Genomic DNA, 16,291 nt, shown 5'->3' on the forward strand with positions numbered 1-16,291 from the left:
TTGAAACTGCGTTCATGTACCTTGTACTCTAGTGGCTGGTGGGAAACTGTTCATGTGTGTTGATGGACTGTTGCAGCTTCTCTTCTTTGGCTCTTCTGCTGTGGCAAAGCTGCGGAACATCACAAACACAGTCAACGCACCTTTCTTCTCAAGCGCACCTCTGGTAATATTCAGACACTACAGAGTGGCACAGACATGACTCCTTCATCCCCCAAATAATGGTTAAACGCCTCAGATAATGGCTTTACTTAACAATTTAGAATTTTCTTTAACGGCGTAAGACACATCCGTACACACCACTCGTGAATTTCAAAGCGTTTGTGTCTTGCAAATGGCTCTTGCTAATAAGAGGCGGAAAAAAACAAAAACCAAAAACCAACCCTAAACAGATTGTCACATGAAGCCGACTGTGGTGATGAGGAGGTCGTACGTCCCTGGTGTGGTTGGCTTATGGTTTAGCTTTGTACATTAATGACTACATTTATGCTTCAGCAATCATTAAAGCAGTTACTGAGAAGATTACCTTGCTGAGAAAAACCAAGAAAAATGACTGGTGATTTTTTTTAAAGAAGGTGACGATGTGAAGAATGTCTTCACATCAACTCCGGTGGCCTCTCACCGTTCTCTTCTCCATGAAGCTGGTCAGGAATTCATCTATGTCTGTGCGTCCCTCCAGGAAGTTTTCAGCGGTGTCCTCTGACTCCTCCTCAGCCTGGTGCGCTGCAACCTTCAACCGAGCCTGAAGAGTACTCAGACTGCAGCTCTAGAGGGGGACAGAAATTAGCATTTGACTACTGAACTGTGCATGTAATCGCACCACCTCCAAAATTAGCTTTGCATGCCGATAGAACAGTTTTATTAAGAATAAGGCCAGCACTCTATATAACTACTAGCACCAGGACTGGTGCCAATCAATCACGTTTAAACTAAGTTATTTCTGACTCCATCAATTAAAGCGACAACTAATTCCTTTACAGCTTTAGTCATTAAGATGTTTTAAAACCAAACAGGAACAGTCAGGGAATGAAAGATACAGAGATGAAATTTCCCGTTATCAGTCTCTTACCTCACTGAGTTCATGCTGTCTTTGCATCTTTATCTCAAAGGCTGATTTCATCTGAGTGAGCTGTTCGAACTGTCAACGGACAAACACACGGAGTGTAAGCTGCCTAACCACGTTGGGAGTGGGTGAGTTGAGGGTTTATGTGGAGAAAAGGATGGATGTTATAACTGACCTTGTAGAGCATTTCTTGTCTTTTTCCTTCCAGCTGTGGCTCCATCTGAAGGTTCTTCTCTAGAAATCACAAAGGCAGATGATAAGCTCAGCACACGCGACTCGGTAAAAGAGGAAGTCTACTGAAGTCCAGGAGCAGCGGATCAACTTACTCGCCATAGCTACGATGTTAGTGACCAGCTCTTCTTTATCATCCGTAATCTGTTTGAGTTGTGGCAGACTCACAAAGAACTTCAGCAACACGTCCTCGTTTTCAGACATGTCTGATAACTCGGTCAGACTGAGGCAGCAGGCAGACGCGCACCGAGAGAAGACAAATATTTATTTCAGGTACAAAAGAATGTTCTGTTTCATCACCGTAGCTAGTAACCTGCATGAATGATGTAACAAAAACATAAAAGACATTTTGATTTGAGTTTGTTGGACTACTTTACCTCAAGTCACACAGTTCGGGAAAAGACTCAGGAATCTCGGGCATCTTGTATATGTGTCCATTCAGCCCAGCCTGAAAAGACACAGAGGTAGTATGAGCATGGCTATCACTACATTTAACACTTTATTTGTCTGGGCCCAACTAGTCAGTTTTCAAGATTCAGAGGAGCTGTGTGAATCTTTAACATACAGATGTGTACAAGGCTGTCTCGCATCCTGGTCATCTGTGTGTTAGTGTACAGAATAGGGCATCATAATGGATGGAATATTAATATCTGTTAAAATTGTTGTCAACTGCTATCATGTCCTTTAAAATGGGTGTTTTGCTCTTTGAAAAGCCTGCTGCATATCAAAGCAAGCATTTCAGCCCCACTGAGATGGCTTGGCTTCATTTTTGCCAAGCCAGCGCACAAATAAGTGACAAAAAACAAAAACAAGAAAAGCCCTGTCGACAGTGAGCTTCACCACCAAGGATGTGCGTGTTATCCATCATTAGTGTACCTGTGAATCGGCGATAGGTACAGGTAGTGGCAGGTCGGTAATGAGTCCATATGGGGCTGGAGCTCGAGGAGGCCCATGAACATTGTCAACACCTGGGTGAGCTGGAGAGGGAGCCGGTGCAGGACCCGGAGGTGGTGTCTGACTCTGGCCCACATGGCGGGGACCGTAGTGGAAGGCCTGGGTGGGGTAAGGTGTGATGCCTGATGGTTTGTACATACTGCTGCAGTAAAAAGGGAAATAGGGTTATCTTATTATTTATTTGATATTTAGAAGAACTTGGTGCTGCTTATAATATCATCTAGAGGTACTAGTTTACTTTTCATAATTAGTCTTTCCTTTGCCACCATCGTTGCAGTGAAATTAAGAAGGAACTTTTCAAATGTCAAAATTAAATTCAAGCCTCTGAGACATTTGCTATAAGGGACAAAGGTATTGCATAACAACTATTTGGACTAAGACCCCAACACAGCATAGTTACTGTTTACTTCCTTGCAATGATTTGATCATTGAAAATTGACCACCGATTTCTAAAAGAACAGTGACAATTTCAAATACGTAAAAACACGAGGTTAGGAGACTCAGTTAGGCTGAATGCTTCATGCCTGTGATTCATTCTATAATAATACTGTCAGAGAGAGGAGAGATCAGTATAATATTAATGTTCTCAGAATTTAAATTCTCTTGGTTAGAAAAATGATGCTGATGCTTGAGTTGTGTATCAGCATTCAACTGGAGGGTGGGTAAGAAGGGAGTAGACTCACTATGGAAAACCAGAGGGCCCAGTAGACATCAAGGCGGGGGGACTCTTCCAGAACTCATCCAGGAGACTCTGGATGACCTTACCCAGATCTGAGTGCATCCCAAACTACAACGCACACCACAAGAAAGGAAAGTTCATTTTGCCTGTCTGCATTCACACTGGTACAGTATCTTTGTGTAGGTGTGGCCTTGTTGGTCCAGAGGTGTTCCGATTCTCACTTCGGGGGTGATAGCTTCAAATCCCCATGAGCCCTTCAATCTAACACAATACATGACTCAATTTCTTCTTCGGGGATCAATAAAAAAATAATTTCTGATTCTGCTTGAGCAAAATAACCTTACATAAGCCTTTTACCTTATACTAGCCAAAGCATGCCTGACACAAATGAAGAGCTGAAAAAACAAACTATGTTCCATGCAACCTTCAAATGCAGAACTAATTTTCTTCCCGGTCAGATGATCAGAGCATCTGATCTGATGACATGGTGAGAAAGGCCCTGAATTTTTTTTTCCTTCATTATTCATGTTTAAACTTTACAAATCAATTTTCTGCCTGGCTGTGGAAACCACAGTGTCTGTTCTGCCACCATCATATCACCGTCTGTCTGGGTCATCGTCATGACAGCAGATATTTAAGCTACTGTTCCGCGTAACTGTTGGAATGTCCTAACATCTATCAGCTGGCTAAAGATATAAAAGAGATCTATACATTTTTAAGACTTCGTCAGCGACAGTGATACCAACCACACTGAGGATTTCAGCGCTTAGATGTTTGCTAATGAAGTTGGAACGTGTTTCTGTTCAAACTGACTGGATACTATTAATGTCTCAAATGCTCTTTTTTTTTTTCTAATGAAGGGACTCACTTCTTTTGGTTTCTGTTTCAGTCAGATTGGTGACAATCGTTTTGATTGAAGTTGTGAGGAAGCGCGTTTCTTTTCATCCTACCATAATCTTGCCGATTAATTCTTCTGTGTTTCACCTAATGCTTCTCTCTCAATGTTATGAAAACTGCTGATTGAAAATCAAACCGTTACCATTCAGAAAGATAGACGACATCACTGAAAGTCAGCAGTCGCATTCATGCTTGCCTTAAATATGGATTACTAGTCACAAATCGAAAACAACAAAATTTGTGCATCTGCATGCCACCAACCAACATATCATTTAGTTTACGGTGGGTTTCAAAACACTCATGGAACAAGCTAAACACTTCTTGGCCCCTCTAGAGCCTAAATTTGGTACTAGGAAAGGATTCCAATGGCCAGTTTCAGTCAATCAAAAACTCCTCTGCTTCATTTAAATTCTTCATCTGATCTTAATCTTAATCTGACGGAGCAAGGAGCAATCAAAGCGTTTTGATAGCAGCCTTCTCATTTATAGCAGAATGCTGCCACTGCTGCTGGTAAAAAAGACAAGCACCACCAGCATATTAGATCAACTGTAGCTGTCGATATTAATCCTGTTACAGCTATAAGGAAAATGTATCTGCTCTTTCTACTGCTGGCATCTGTACAAATGGTGTAGATTGCTTATACAGTAAATGGCAATGCTATGGCATCCCAGCAGGGGGGGAAGCATTTACACTTCTGTATATCAATCGGGACTGACAGAGAAATGATGCACTCTCTTCACAACAATTGAGGGTAACTTACATTAGCGACGAGGGGGCTTGTGATCACGGTGCCGTTATTACTGTCAACTAAATGATGACCAACAGGAGGGTAGACACTAACCACCGGCTTTTCCTGGGGGAACTGAGGTGGAAGAAGACTGGGGAAAGAGAAGGGGATGTGTGTCACAACGTAAACTTTGAGCGATTGCCCTAAAAAGAGACTTAGCATGACACTGTGCTAAGTTCTTATGGTAGGGCAATATTCAAAATTAAGAGAATGCCTATATACCGCTCGTGCCACAGGATCATTTGGGAAGATAAAAAGTTTTAACCAGCATCAACTAACCACATGTATAGTCAGCCCACTTGCTTTCGATTCTCTGTGACTGTATCTCCAAAGATGTACTCACATGTTGACAGTAATGGTTGAGTTGTTGACTGTGAATGGTATCCTGTATTCAACATCCTTCTGGATTTCTGCAAGGCTGTTGAGAAACAACAAATAAGAATTTCATAATCTCTATTCCATTATTATTATTTTTTTTAAAAACTGGCCTGCTTGCAATATAGTGTATATTTAAGGGTTAACACAGTTATACATCTTTTATTCCTCATGAAACTGAAAGCAGGTTTCCTGACATGTGGAAAATCCTTTTTACTAAAGATTAAGTTGATAGAAGTGGAGTATCAGCAGTGTTACTTCAGTTGCTGGTTTTTATACCAGATACAATGATCCTACATGTATTTTATTCCCTTTTCATTATTCAGTTACATACACACCACGCCACAAACAGCATTTTCCAACACCTCATGAGCGTTAAAAAAAAAAAAATTGCATAATCATAAAAAACGTCCGACCCTTGCACGCCTTTCTTTGTCTCGCAAACTGGAACCCGGAATTAATCCATCTAAATGATTAACAGTATCTTTATGTTTTAAATTGATATCAGAGCAGAAGGATAAAGTGACAGTGAAACTCAGACAACACAGCTCCCGAGTAAACAAAGGCTAATACTTTAATCTCCACATCTAATTAACTTAGGTAGCTCATCCTAAAACTACATGCGTGACAAACGCTGCAATGATCGGAGGACGTGGTCAGCCAGCGACAAGTTGTGTCATCGACCCTAAAATAGGTCACTGTAAAAAGTCACCTGAACCGCACTCAAACTATTTCTGGTCAGCTACGGGGAAAGGTTAGCAAACATTAGCTTGACAACGAAGGAACGGCTTTGTCCCGTGTACAGCGGTGTTTTCAGATACATTTGACTCACGAAATAATCAGAGAATTAGAGAGTACTCGTTAAGAGTACCTTCTGAAGCCAGGTGGCTAGCCAGGCTAGGTAACGTTAGTCATGATGTTGTGTAACGTAACGCTACAATAACATATGCTCGCGATTCTTAACAAAAGAAGGCCAAATTCATTTTGCTGACGTGTGTGGGACATGAAAAATAAAGTGACCAAGCTAACAACAGTCGCCCCGGTGGGGTTCCAGGTGCCCAATCGTTCACTGTACCTGGGATGAGCAGCTTTCAATGACTCGATTTGCCGCTGTCTTTGTTGCTGGAGGCTGTTCAGAGGAGGGAGAGGTCCGGAGCCTTTGGAAAGAGGGAAAAGCCAGTTCATCCTCCTCTGGCGACACGAAAGAATGAATTTAGTGACTGAATCGAAAGGTCGGCAACAAATGAAAACGAAATGGAAGAGATGAACAGCCCGCTGAGTGGAGATTTGGTGGTGCTAACTCCTGTTAGCTTGCAGACTAATGTCGGTTTGATGCCAGTCTTTTACTCAGTAGTTACTTTACAAAGTCAGATGGCATATCCTTCAGTCTCCGAAAAAACGTCAATTCCGGGTTATCACCACGAGTTTGTATCGACGCTTGGCACTGACATTGATACTACTGAACGTGAGATAATTATAGCTAAAGGAAGACAACAACCCCGGAGCTTTAGCAACTTATTTACGTATTACGTCACAAAGCAATGGACGTCAAGCGTAACTTCCTGTTTTTCTTCAGTGGGGTCGTTTATGCTGGCTTTAGGTATTTTATTGTGCACTGTTAGGGCAGGAATGAAAAACCTTATCGATTACTTTACTGGAATAAAAATAATATAAATACAAATATTTAAACTGTTTCAATGCCAGTTTCCAGCAAACGTTGCATTCCTGTCTGAAACACAGATAATATTTGGGGAATTAATACCAGATGTGGTTATTTCCAAATTCCCAGCTAGCATGATGAAAGGTTTTTTTGATACAGTTGAAGGCCCACAGAAAAAATGCAGACCACAGACAGTACATTACAGGGAAAAATAGGGATTGACCCCTGCCTGGATGCAGAAGAACAACATAATTTGTGACTATGGTCAAAGAAGTGTGCATTAATAAAGAGATGGTTTTCTATCATTTTAGGTATATTTTAACACAGCTGCTCTGAGTGAGGTGCAGAAATTGGGAAGTTGACATTTGCAATGTATTTTCAAATAGCGTCATTAATTTCAACTTTAGACGGCACGGTGGTGCAGTGGTCAGCACTGTCACCTCACAGCAAGAAGGTTCCAGGTTCAAGTCCCGGCTCCAGCACAGGATCTTTCTGTGTGGAGTCTCCATGTTCTCCCTGTTCCTGTGTGGGTTCTCTCGGGTACTCCAGCTTCCTCCCACAGTCCAAAGACATCAAGAGGGGACGAGGCTGATTGATACTCTAAATTGACTGTAGGTGTGACTGTGAGTGTGAATGGTTGTCTGTTTCTATGTGTTGGCCCTGTGATGGACTGGTGGCCTGTCCACAGTGAACCCCACCTCTCACCTGAAGGCTGCTGGGCTAGGCCCCCCTTGAAACACTGTCAATCGATCAGACGATTCCTTTTTTCCCCCCTTATGCTGCCTCTTGCTCAGGCTAATGGCTCAAGCTTGTCCATGACAGATCTTGAAATTTTGACTGCTATATCTGGGGATGTGTTGGTGACACTTTGACATTCTGTGGTCATCACTGCTGCAAAGACAATACAGACCTGCCTCTGATCTAGTTTTCATTTCTGTGACTGGAAAACTGTTGGTGTGTAGAAACTTATGCTAAAATCCTGCAGTTGTTTTTCCTCTTGCGTATTTCAAAAACATAAATAAAAATAACAATAAACAATAATTAAGAAAATCTGTACCTCACATTAAAGTAAATTATCTTAGATGTCTTAAAACGTTTTTTTGTGGTTGGAGCTGATGGGTATAGATCTCAATTTTACTGCATTTTTAGACCTGAAATAATACCAATTATACTCAAAACCTTCAAATGGATCCTGCAGAAGGGAACAATCCGTCCCTCCTGGAGAAGGGCAAATATCTCTGTTCTATCCAAACAGGGGAGAAACAAGCAAGAATGTGAAAAATATTGGCCAATTTATGTTCTTATTCTAGATTACAAATAGTTCACATCCATTTTTGCACACCGGTTGGATAAAGTATCGCCTGAACTCATCTGTTTAGACCAAGCTGGTTCCATCCTTCACAAATAAACCTCTGATAATATCAGAAGAATACAGGGTTGGGCATCTCTGGCATGAGGCCGATATGATACGCATCACGATACACTGTCCACGATACGATGCATTAACGATACATATGCAGCAACTATCGGTGCGGTACGATTCCCAACTTAATCACGATGCACTGGACAGTTCAATGTGTTTGAATATTTCTCAATCAAAAATATTACAACCACTGACAAACTGGCCTTTTCACTGGCTCTGTGACACAGAGCCATACAGGGCAGGAACTTGCTTCTCGGAGAAGAACTTCCTATTTGGTATTTGTTACCGTGGGTCCAACACATTTAGGAGAAGTATACAGCCTTCGTTCTCAGGAACATTGTAGGGTTGGATATCCTTACAAATAAAGAAGGCTATGGCATCATTTACTGCCTTTGCACAAACTGAGCTTTTACCCAGCGGAGCGTGGAAAAAGCTTTCAATACAGCGCTCTTCTTGGACACGGCATTATCAGACCCCGAGGCAAGGGATGCTGAGTTACTGTAACTGTTGGAAGCCTCCACGGTCACACCGTCGCTTCATGTGAGTAATGAGGCTCGTTGTGCTTCCTCTGTACCATCTTACAAATTGCTTGTGTCTTGAAAAGTTCTCCTTGTTTTTTGTAAAATCCTTAATACTGCAACAGTCTGGACTTGTGGCTGCAAAGTATGAATGTATTAAAAGCGCGCCAACGTCCACACGCAAAAAAGTACACCCACGCAGCGGTGCACATTAACATAATACAGATCCTATTTCATTGGAGTAAAAATGTGAAAATAACATCTTTCTTGCTCTGTTACACAACCAAAATTTGCAATTTTACTAATGGAAACTTTTAATGACCGATACATCTTGATTTTTTTCAAAAATTGCATCCATTCACAGCTGTTCTCCTGATGCAATCTCATCTTGCCTGTACGTGCGGGTGTAGCGATTCAAATCCATTTATCTTCCCATCCCTAGAAGAATACCACACATCTTAAGTCAATTGCAAAAGTTGTCTACATGCTGAAAAAAACCTTTGAATCGATTCGATGGGCTTTTTTATTCAAGGGTTTGAGTAAATTTGGGTTACAAGAAAATTTCGTTGGAGTAATTCAGGCTCTTTAAGACAAAGCCTCGGCTTGCATTAAGGTCATTGGGGATTTGTCTGACCCTTTTATTTTTGAAGCATGGTTGTAGATGGAACCTGACAGCATGAAACGTTACTGGTATCACAGTCTCACTACTCTCTTGGATGAATGAATCTACACAGCCAGGTGGAAGGAGCTAGAGGCCAATCTTTTACATCAGTTTCTAATTCAAACAATAGTTGCGGACACAAGTTTGATGGATCAGTTAGTTAAAGTGGGGAATCCCTGGATGAATCACACATTCAGAGTTTGGCAAAAGGTGACTAATAAATGCGGTCTGTATGAAATGCTCAGGGGGTTTAAAGGGTTTGTCCATGACTCAGATTTAATCCCCAACAGAGGTAACTCAAGTTTTAACTTATGGGCAAAAAAGGGCCTCACATCCTTCCCTACACTAACACAAAGCGACTCTGTCCCTTGTTTTGATTTTTCACAGCAGAAATGTGACTTGCACAGGTATTCTAAATTATGGTCAAACACTGAACATGAATGTAAATTAACAGACCTCTTGGCTGTCGAATTCGAGTTTTTCAACCTGTTCAAATCATCAATCATGACAATCCCAGCCAAATCAGTCGCTAGACTATGCTCCATTCTGTCCACAGCCAGTAATAACAATACACCGTATATTAAAGGAAACTGGGAGAAGGAGGCAGGTATTGTGCTTTCTTGTGCTGAAATCTGGAGCTTTCAACCTCAAATTCCATGGACTGGAGAAGACAAGGTAGGGAAAACATTATCAGATACTTCAGGACGCCATGGCAGGAGAAACACCAAGACACAAATATGCCATGCTAGAGACAATGTGGTTCAATGGTGGCTATCCATTAAAAGAGTTTTTGGGATTGTCCCAAGCTGAGGACCTTTTGGAGGGATGTTCATATCACTTGATGTAAAGTTTTGACACTGAATTTTCTTTGAAATTTGAAATCCTTTCTCTGGGTCGCTTTCCATCTCTGGTTGCGAGGAAAGATATAAAGTTGATGCAAATTCTCTTGGTAGCTAGTAACAAGACAACCACGAGAAAATGGTTGAATCATTAGAGGAATGGGTCGAAATAATTTTGGGAATCTTTACAATTAGCAAAATTAACCAACTCGTTAAGGATTCCAAAAAATAAATTTGACCAAATTTGGGAAAAACAGATCATATTTATAACCCCAGAGAGAGCTGACTTTATATGACGTCTCAGATGACAGCTTTGTTATGGAATACTTTCTTTTTTCTTTCTTTCTTCTTTCTCTTGTCTTTGTCCTTAGCTTTCTTTTCCTTGTTACATTTGTGATAGTGGCTGCAGACGGAGCCCCTCCCCCCCATAGGGTTCTGTAAATAGTTCCATTCAAAATGTAGATGTATACAAGAACATGTGCACAAACGTTGGATTTTTAGTTCGAAAAGAGAAGGAATTTCAATTTTGAAACAGAAATAATACATACCTTCCTCAATGCTGCAACTTCCAACTTCTTTGGGTTATATGTTGTTTATTTTTATGTGTGGAAACAGACCTTTCAAGTTGGACTAACAAAATACTATAGAGCAGATCCTTGGAAGTATAGCATCAATTAGAACATATGTGGAAACAGGCCTTGATCTACCAGGTAATCCTCACTCTGGGTTACTTGCTCACAAGTCTCATTCAAACAGTTTTGAGGGGATCAACTAAGTAGGACTGTGTAACTGTGGTTTTAATTTAATTTAGATCCAATTTCCACAACCCAGAATCCCAGAATATTAGAAAAACGTATCTCGAGTTTACACATTCATATGTGGCATATACTGAAATGGTACACCTCTTATATTATTCCTGACAGCAAGTGAGAAGCATGGTAGAATACTTTTGCTTGCCAAGTGCAATAGTTGTCATAAACATGAATGTGTTGAATAAAAAAGTAGCAAGGTTTAACGGAGAAAAACACACCAATTTAAATCACCAATTCTTATTTGGCTATTAAACATGACAGCCTTAACCAACTGACTTTGCTTTAACATTGAGCACGTGCAAAAAAGGTAGTAAATCTTTATAAAACACCCATCTATTGTCTAGCCACAGTTAACTAGGGTTTTAGTCAGTTTGATATATTAGTAAAGCCACTCTGACCATATTCCTTCCCTCAATGATCCACTACAAAACAAAGAAAATTCTTCAGTGACAAAGAAAGTATAAAATGAATCATTATTCTCGATCCACTTCACACTCAGTAAGGAACATCGGGATTCTTCATCGTGGTTAGCGAGACAAAAACACTTTAGAAATAGATTTCTATTATCGTATAGTTATTGACTTGAGAAATGTGTTTCTAAAGTATTTGGTTTCACCAACCATGATGAGTCATGATGTTCCTTTCTGAGCGTGAAGCAGATGGAGGAAAATGATGAATATCATGTGTTCTCGATCACTGATGAATGTTCTTTGCTTCCTCGTGCTGCACTGAGGGAAGGAATATGATCAGAGTGGTCGCAGCAAAAATGTTGAATGGCAATTATACGTGATTTGCTATTAAGTACAGTCTCCTAAACATGATAAGATGGAAATAAAATAGCAGTGGTGGAGCCATGAGGCTTTGAAGTTTTCAGGTGTTAAGTGTTTTATTGCTTGAGCTTTTGAATATACATGATAGACACCTGCTGGTCACTGAACAAAAAAAAAGCGCAGGAAAAACTCTCATGATAATGAGAACACCAAATGCGCAGGAGAAAAAAATGAAAAAGATTAAAAGCTTCATTAGGCTTCACCTGATCGTCGCTCCTCTTAGCAAAATAAGTAATCACTGAATTGGCCTTCAACGGACGCACAAGTGCTGCAACTTCTGTACTTCAAAGCAAAAGCACTTATTCTTTGATTAAAAAAAATTCATTCCTGAAGATTGGGATTCCTAATATTTAATTGTGCAATTAAGTTCCAACATGCTACTGCAACCACTCTATCATATTCCTTCCCCCAATGCTCCACAAAGAAGCAAAGGACAGTCGTCTATGACAGAAAATCATTACCTATCCACATTATAATCAGAAAACAATTTCAGAACTCATCACCATGGTTTACAAGGCCACACACATTTCTTAAATTAAAAACTATTAGTTTGTAGTGTGTGTAAAAACAGGACATCATTTACTGTACCAGGAAATCATTTTCAGTCAGGTTTACTCGCAACAGCTAACGAATACCTTTGTGGTGGTGCAGTGGTCAGCACTGTCGCCTCACAGCAAGAAGGTTCCAGGTTCAAGTCCCAGCTCCAGCACAGGATCTTTCTGTGTGGAGTCTGCATGTTCTCCCTGTTCCTGTGTGGGTTCTCTCTGGTACTCCAGCTTCCCCCCACAGTCCAAAGACATCAAGAGAGGATGAGGCTGATTGATACTCTAAATTGACTGTAGGTGTGACTGTGAGTGTGAATGGTTGTCTGTCTCTATGTGTTGGTCCTGTGATGGACTGGTGACCTGTCCAGGGTGAACCCTGCCTCTCACCTGTAGCTGCTGGGATAGACTCCACCCCCTGGACTCTTAAGTAAAAGAAGATGGATGGATAACACCTATGTAAAAAACATGGACATGTATAAAAAAAATCTATCTAATATCTCCTAAAAAACAATGTTTCTAAAAGTATGAATGTAGTTAACAAAGAAGACGCAGACTGCTTTGCGAAGTCGGAGGCAGAAACATGATGCTAGTTATACATTTCTGAAACGGAACTAATTAAAATAAAAACTTCACTTAATTTCTTTGTAATGTGAGTTATGCTGCTAGAAAATGCCTCATTCAGAAGCACACAGCCTGCAGTCTTCAGATTGACACAGTGAGGCGTTCAGCCTGTGATTCAGTCCCACTCCTTAACAGCTGCCTTGACTACAATATGCCACCAGATGTCGCTATTCATGATGACAACAAAGCCCCAACATTAACACCTTTCTCCTCCTAAATGTAAAGAAAAATCTAAAGCTCCATAAGACCTGCTCATCACTTTTCTTTGCAAATTAGATGATCACTGAATTGATCTTCAGTGGAGATATAACTGCTATTACTTCAGTTATAGAACAACTCAATTATGACTTGGATGTACAATCTATATTCAACACATGCCTGCAACCACTCTGAACATATTTCTTCCCACACTGCTACCCAAGACAGCAATGAAAAATCATCAATAACAAGAAACATATGAAACAAATCATTACTCTCTGTTTGCTTCAAGCTGAGAAAAGATTAATGATTGATTAATTAATTGATTAATGATACATAACAAATATTGCACAAATCCAAAGGAGAAAAAAATGCAAAAAAATTGTACAAAGCCTGCAGCTGCAAACAGCATCATTTAGAAGCACACAGCCTGCAGTCTTCGGATTGAAACACTGAGAATTTGAGCCTGTGCTTCAGTCCCACTCCTTAAAAGCTGCCTTGACTTCAATATGCCACCAGATGTCGCTGTTCACAATGATAAGAAAAGCCCCAAAATTCACATCATTTTCCTCTACAATGGAAAGAACCAAAGCTTCGTCGTGTTTCACCAACTCATTGTTTCTCTGAGTAAATTAAGAAGCATTGCTTTGACCTTCACGACAGGAATGACTGCTGTTACTTCTCTACTGTGAATCAAAGGCTCATATTTTTTACTGGGAACAACACTGGACAAAATATCCCCTAACATTTACCTGGGCATTTTTCATTCAACACACAAGTGCAACCACTCTGATCATATTCCTTCCCTCATTGCTCCACAAAAAGGCAATGAACAGTCATCAATAACAGAGAACATATGAAACAAATCATGCCTCTCTGTCTGCTTCACGCTCAGGAAAGAATATCACGACTCATCATCGTGGTTAACGAGACCAAACACTTTAGAAACACATTTCTCAAGTGGAGCACTAAAGAAATGATCCCTGAAAGTATAGTCTTAGCGTGAACAAACCTGAAGAAAGCATGTCATCAATAAAGAAATCAGTCTCACTCTGGGTTACTTGCACACATATATCCCAATGACAAGAATCAGTGGTTTCAACAGACTGTCATGACAGGTGCTCGAAGCACACACACATGCACAACTGGAAATGAACTTGATGCAAAAAAAGAACTTATCAGAAAACTTGTCTTATTTTCACATAATGAGCACATAAATATACCCCTGGTTGATTAATGATACATAACAAATATTGCACAAATCCAAAGGAGAAAATAATGCAAAAAAATTGTACAAAGCCTGCAGCTGCAAACAGCATCATTTAGAAGCACACAGCCTGCAGTCTTCAGATTGAAACACTGAGAATTTGAGCCTGTGCTTCAGTCCCACTCCTTAAAAGCTGCCTTGACTTCAATATGCCACCAGATGTCGCTGTTCACACTGACAATAAAAGCCCCAAAATTCACATCATTTTCCTCTACAATGGAAAGAACAAAAGCTTAGTCGTGTTTCACCAACTCATTGTTTCTCTGAGTAAATTAAGAAGCACTGCTTTGACCTTCACGACAGGAATGACTGCTGTTACTTCTCTACTATGAATCAAACGCTCATATTTTTTACTGGGAATAACACTGGACAAAATATCCCCTAACATTTACCTGGGCATTTTTCATTCAACACACAACTGCAACCACTCTGATCATATTCCTTCCCTCATTGCTCCACAAGGAAGCAATGAACAGTCATCAATAACAGAGAACATATGAAACAAATCATGCCTCTCTGTCTGCTTCACGCTCAGGAAAGAATATCACGACTCATCATCGTGGTTAACGAGACCAAACACTTTAGAAACACATTTCTCAAGATGAGCACTGTAGAAATGATCCCTGAAAGTATAGTCTTAGTGTGAACAAACCTGAAGAAAGCATGTCATCAATAAAGAAATCAGTCTCACTCTGGGTTACTTGCACACATATATCCCAATGACAAGAAGTCAGTGGTTTCAAGAGACTGTCATGACAGGTGCTCGAAGCACGCACACATGCACAACTGGAAATGAACTTGATGCAAAAAAAGAACTTATCAGAAAACTTGTCTTATTTTCACATAATGAGCACATAAATATACCCCTGGTTGATTAATGATACATAACAAATATTGCACAAATCCAAAGGAGAAAATAATGCAAAAAAATTGTACAAAGCCTGCAGCTGCAAACAGCATCATTTAGAAGCACACAGCCTGCAGTCTTCAGATTGAAACACTGAGAATTTGAGCCTGTGCTTCAGTCCCACTCCTTAAAAGCTGCCTTGACTTCAATATGCCACCAGATGTCGCTGTTCACACTGACAATAAAAGCTCCAACGTTCACATTTTCCTCTCCAGTGGAAAGAACCAAAGCTCAGTAGCATTTCACCAACTCATTGTTTCTCTGAGTGAATCAAGAAGCATTGCTTTGACCTTCACGACAGGAATCACTGCTGTTACTTCTCTACTATGAATCAAACGCTCATATTTTTTACTGGGAACAACACTGGACAAAATATCCCCTAACATTTACCTGGGCATTTTTCATTCAACACACAACTGCAACCACTCTGATCATATTCCTTCCCTCATTGCTCCACAAGGAAGCAATGAACAGTCATCAATAACAGAGAACATATGAAACAAATCATGCCTCTCTGTCTGCTTCACGCTCAGGAAAGAATATCACGACTCATCATCATGGTTAACGAGACCAAACACTTTAGAAACACATTTCTCAAGTTTGGCACTATAGAAATGATCCCTGAAAGTATAGTCTTAGTGTGAACAAACCTGAAGAAAGCATGTCATCAATAAAGAAATCAGTCTCGCTCTGGGTTACTTGCACACATATATCCCAATGACAAGAAGTCAGTGGTTTCAAGAGACTGTCATGACAGGTGCTCGAAGCACACACACATGCACAACTGGAAATGAACTTGATGCAAAAAAAGAACTTATCAGAAAACTTGTCCTATTTTCACATAATGAGCACATAAATATCCCCATGGTTGATTAATGATACATAACAAATACTGCACAAATGCAAAGGAGAAAAAAATGCAAAAAAATTGTACAAAGCCTGCAGCTGCAAACAGCATCATTTAGAAGCACATAGCCTGCAGTCTTCAGATTGAAACACTGAGAATTTGAGCCTGTGCTTCAGTCCC

At 40.3% G+C, this 16,291-nt stretch overlaps 1 protein-coding gene, 4 non-coding genes and 3 pseudogenes across 7 annotated transcripts in view; 1 reads left to right on the plus strand and 7 right to left on the minus strand.

The window, feature by feature from the left end:
* vps37a (VPS37A subunit of ESCRT-I) overlaps window positions 1–16,291 on the minus strand; it is a 31,391-nt gene that overhangs the window by 1,824 nt on the left and 13,276 nt on the right. Inside the window, exons 1-12 of one of the 3 annotated variants that reach the window (XM_086211050.1) lie at window positions 10,633–10,651; window positions 6,059–6,174; window positions 4,952–5,026; window positions 4,582–4,699; window positions 2,929–3,032; window positions 2,168–2,387; window positions 1,669–1,739; window positions 1,387–1,514; window positions 1,236–1,294; window positions 1,067–1,135; window positions 620–763; window positions 21–109 (exon numbers count right to left, since the gene is read on the minus strand). In XM_086211050.1, the coding sequence (XP_086067176.1) occupies window positions 29–109; window positions 620–763; window positions 1,067–1,135; window positions 1,236–1,294; window positions 1,387–1,514; window positions 1,669–1,739; window positions 2,168–2,387; window positions 2,929–3,032; window positions 4,582–4,699; window positions 4,952–5,026; window positions 6,059–6,168 (1,179 nt within the window). In that variant the 5' untranslated portion in view covers window positions 6,169–6,174; window positions 10,633–10,651 and the 3' untranslated portion in view covers window positions 21–28. Of the gene's footprint in view, window positions 1–20; window positions 110–619; window positions 764–1,066; window positions 1,136–1,235; window positions 1,295–1,386; window positions 1,515–1,668; window positions 1,740–2,167; window positions 2,388–2,928; window positions 3,033–4,581; window positions 4,700–4,951; window positions 5,027–6,058; window positions 6,711–10,632; window positions 10,652–16,291 lie in introns of those variants that run through there. The other 2 variants (XM_086211049.1, XM_086211051.1) reach the window with 2 other exon arrangements.
* Window positions 11,284–11,474, minus strand: LOC147257222 (small nucleolar RNA U3; annotated as a pseudogene).
* Window positions 11,444–11,652, plus strand: LOC147257223 (small nucleolar RNA U3). The gene has a single exon (XR_015117686.1). It is a non-coding gene; the product is annotated as a small nucleolar RNA U3 (small nucleolar RNA).
* On the minus strand, window positions 12,112–12,278 carry LOC147257224 (small nucleolar RNA U3; annotated as a pseudogene).
* On the minus strand, window positions 13,281–13,399 carry LOC147257225 (small nucleolar RNA U3; annotated as a pseudogene).
* On the minus strand, window positions 13,874–14,089 carry LOC147257226 (small nucleolar RNA U3). Its single transcript, XR_015117680.1, has one exon. It is a non-coding gene; the product is annotated as a small nucleolar RNA U3 (small nucleolar RNA).
* LOC147257227 (small nucleolar RNA U3) lies at window positions 14,781–14,996 on the minus strand. Its single transcript, XR_015117684.1, has one exon. It is a non-coding gene; the product is annotated as a small nucleolar RNA U3 (small nucleolar RNA).
* LOC147257228 (small nucleolar RNA U3) lies at window positions 15,686–15,901 on the minus strand. Its single transcript, XR_015117688.1, has one exon. It is a non-coding gene; the product is annotated as a small nucleolar RNA U3 (small nucleolar RNA).

The sequence above is a fragment of the Aulostomus chinensis genome, chromosome 8 (assembly GCF_037954235.1).
Source record: "Aulostomus chinensis isolate RoL2024-O1b breed Wild chromosome 8, RoL_Achi_v1.0, whole genome shotgun sequence".
Lineage (NCBI taxonomy): Eukaryota > Metazoa > Chordata > Actinopteri > Syngnathiformes > Aulostomidae > Aulostomus > Aulostomus chinensis.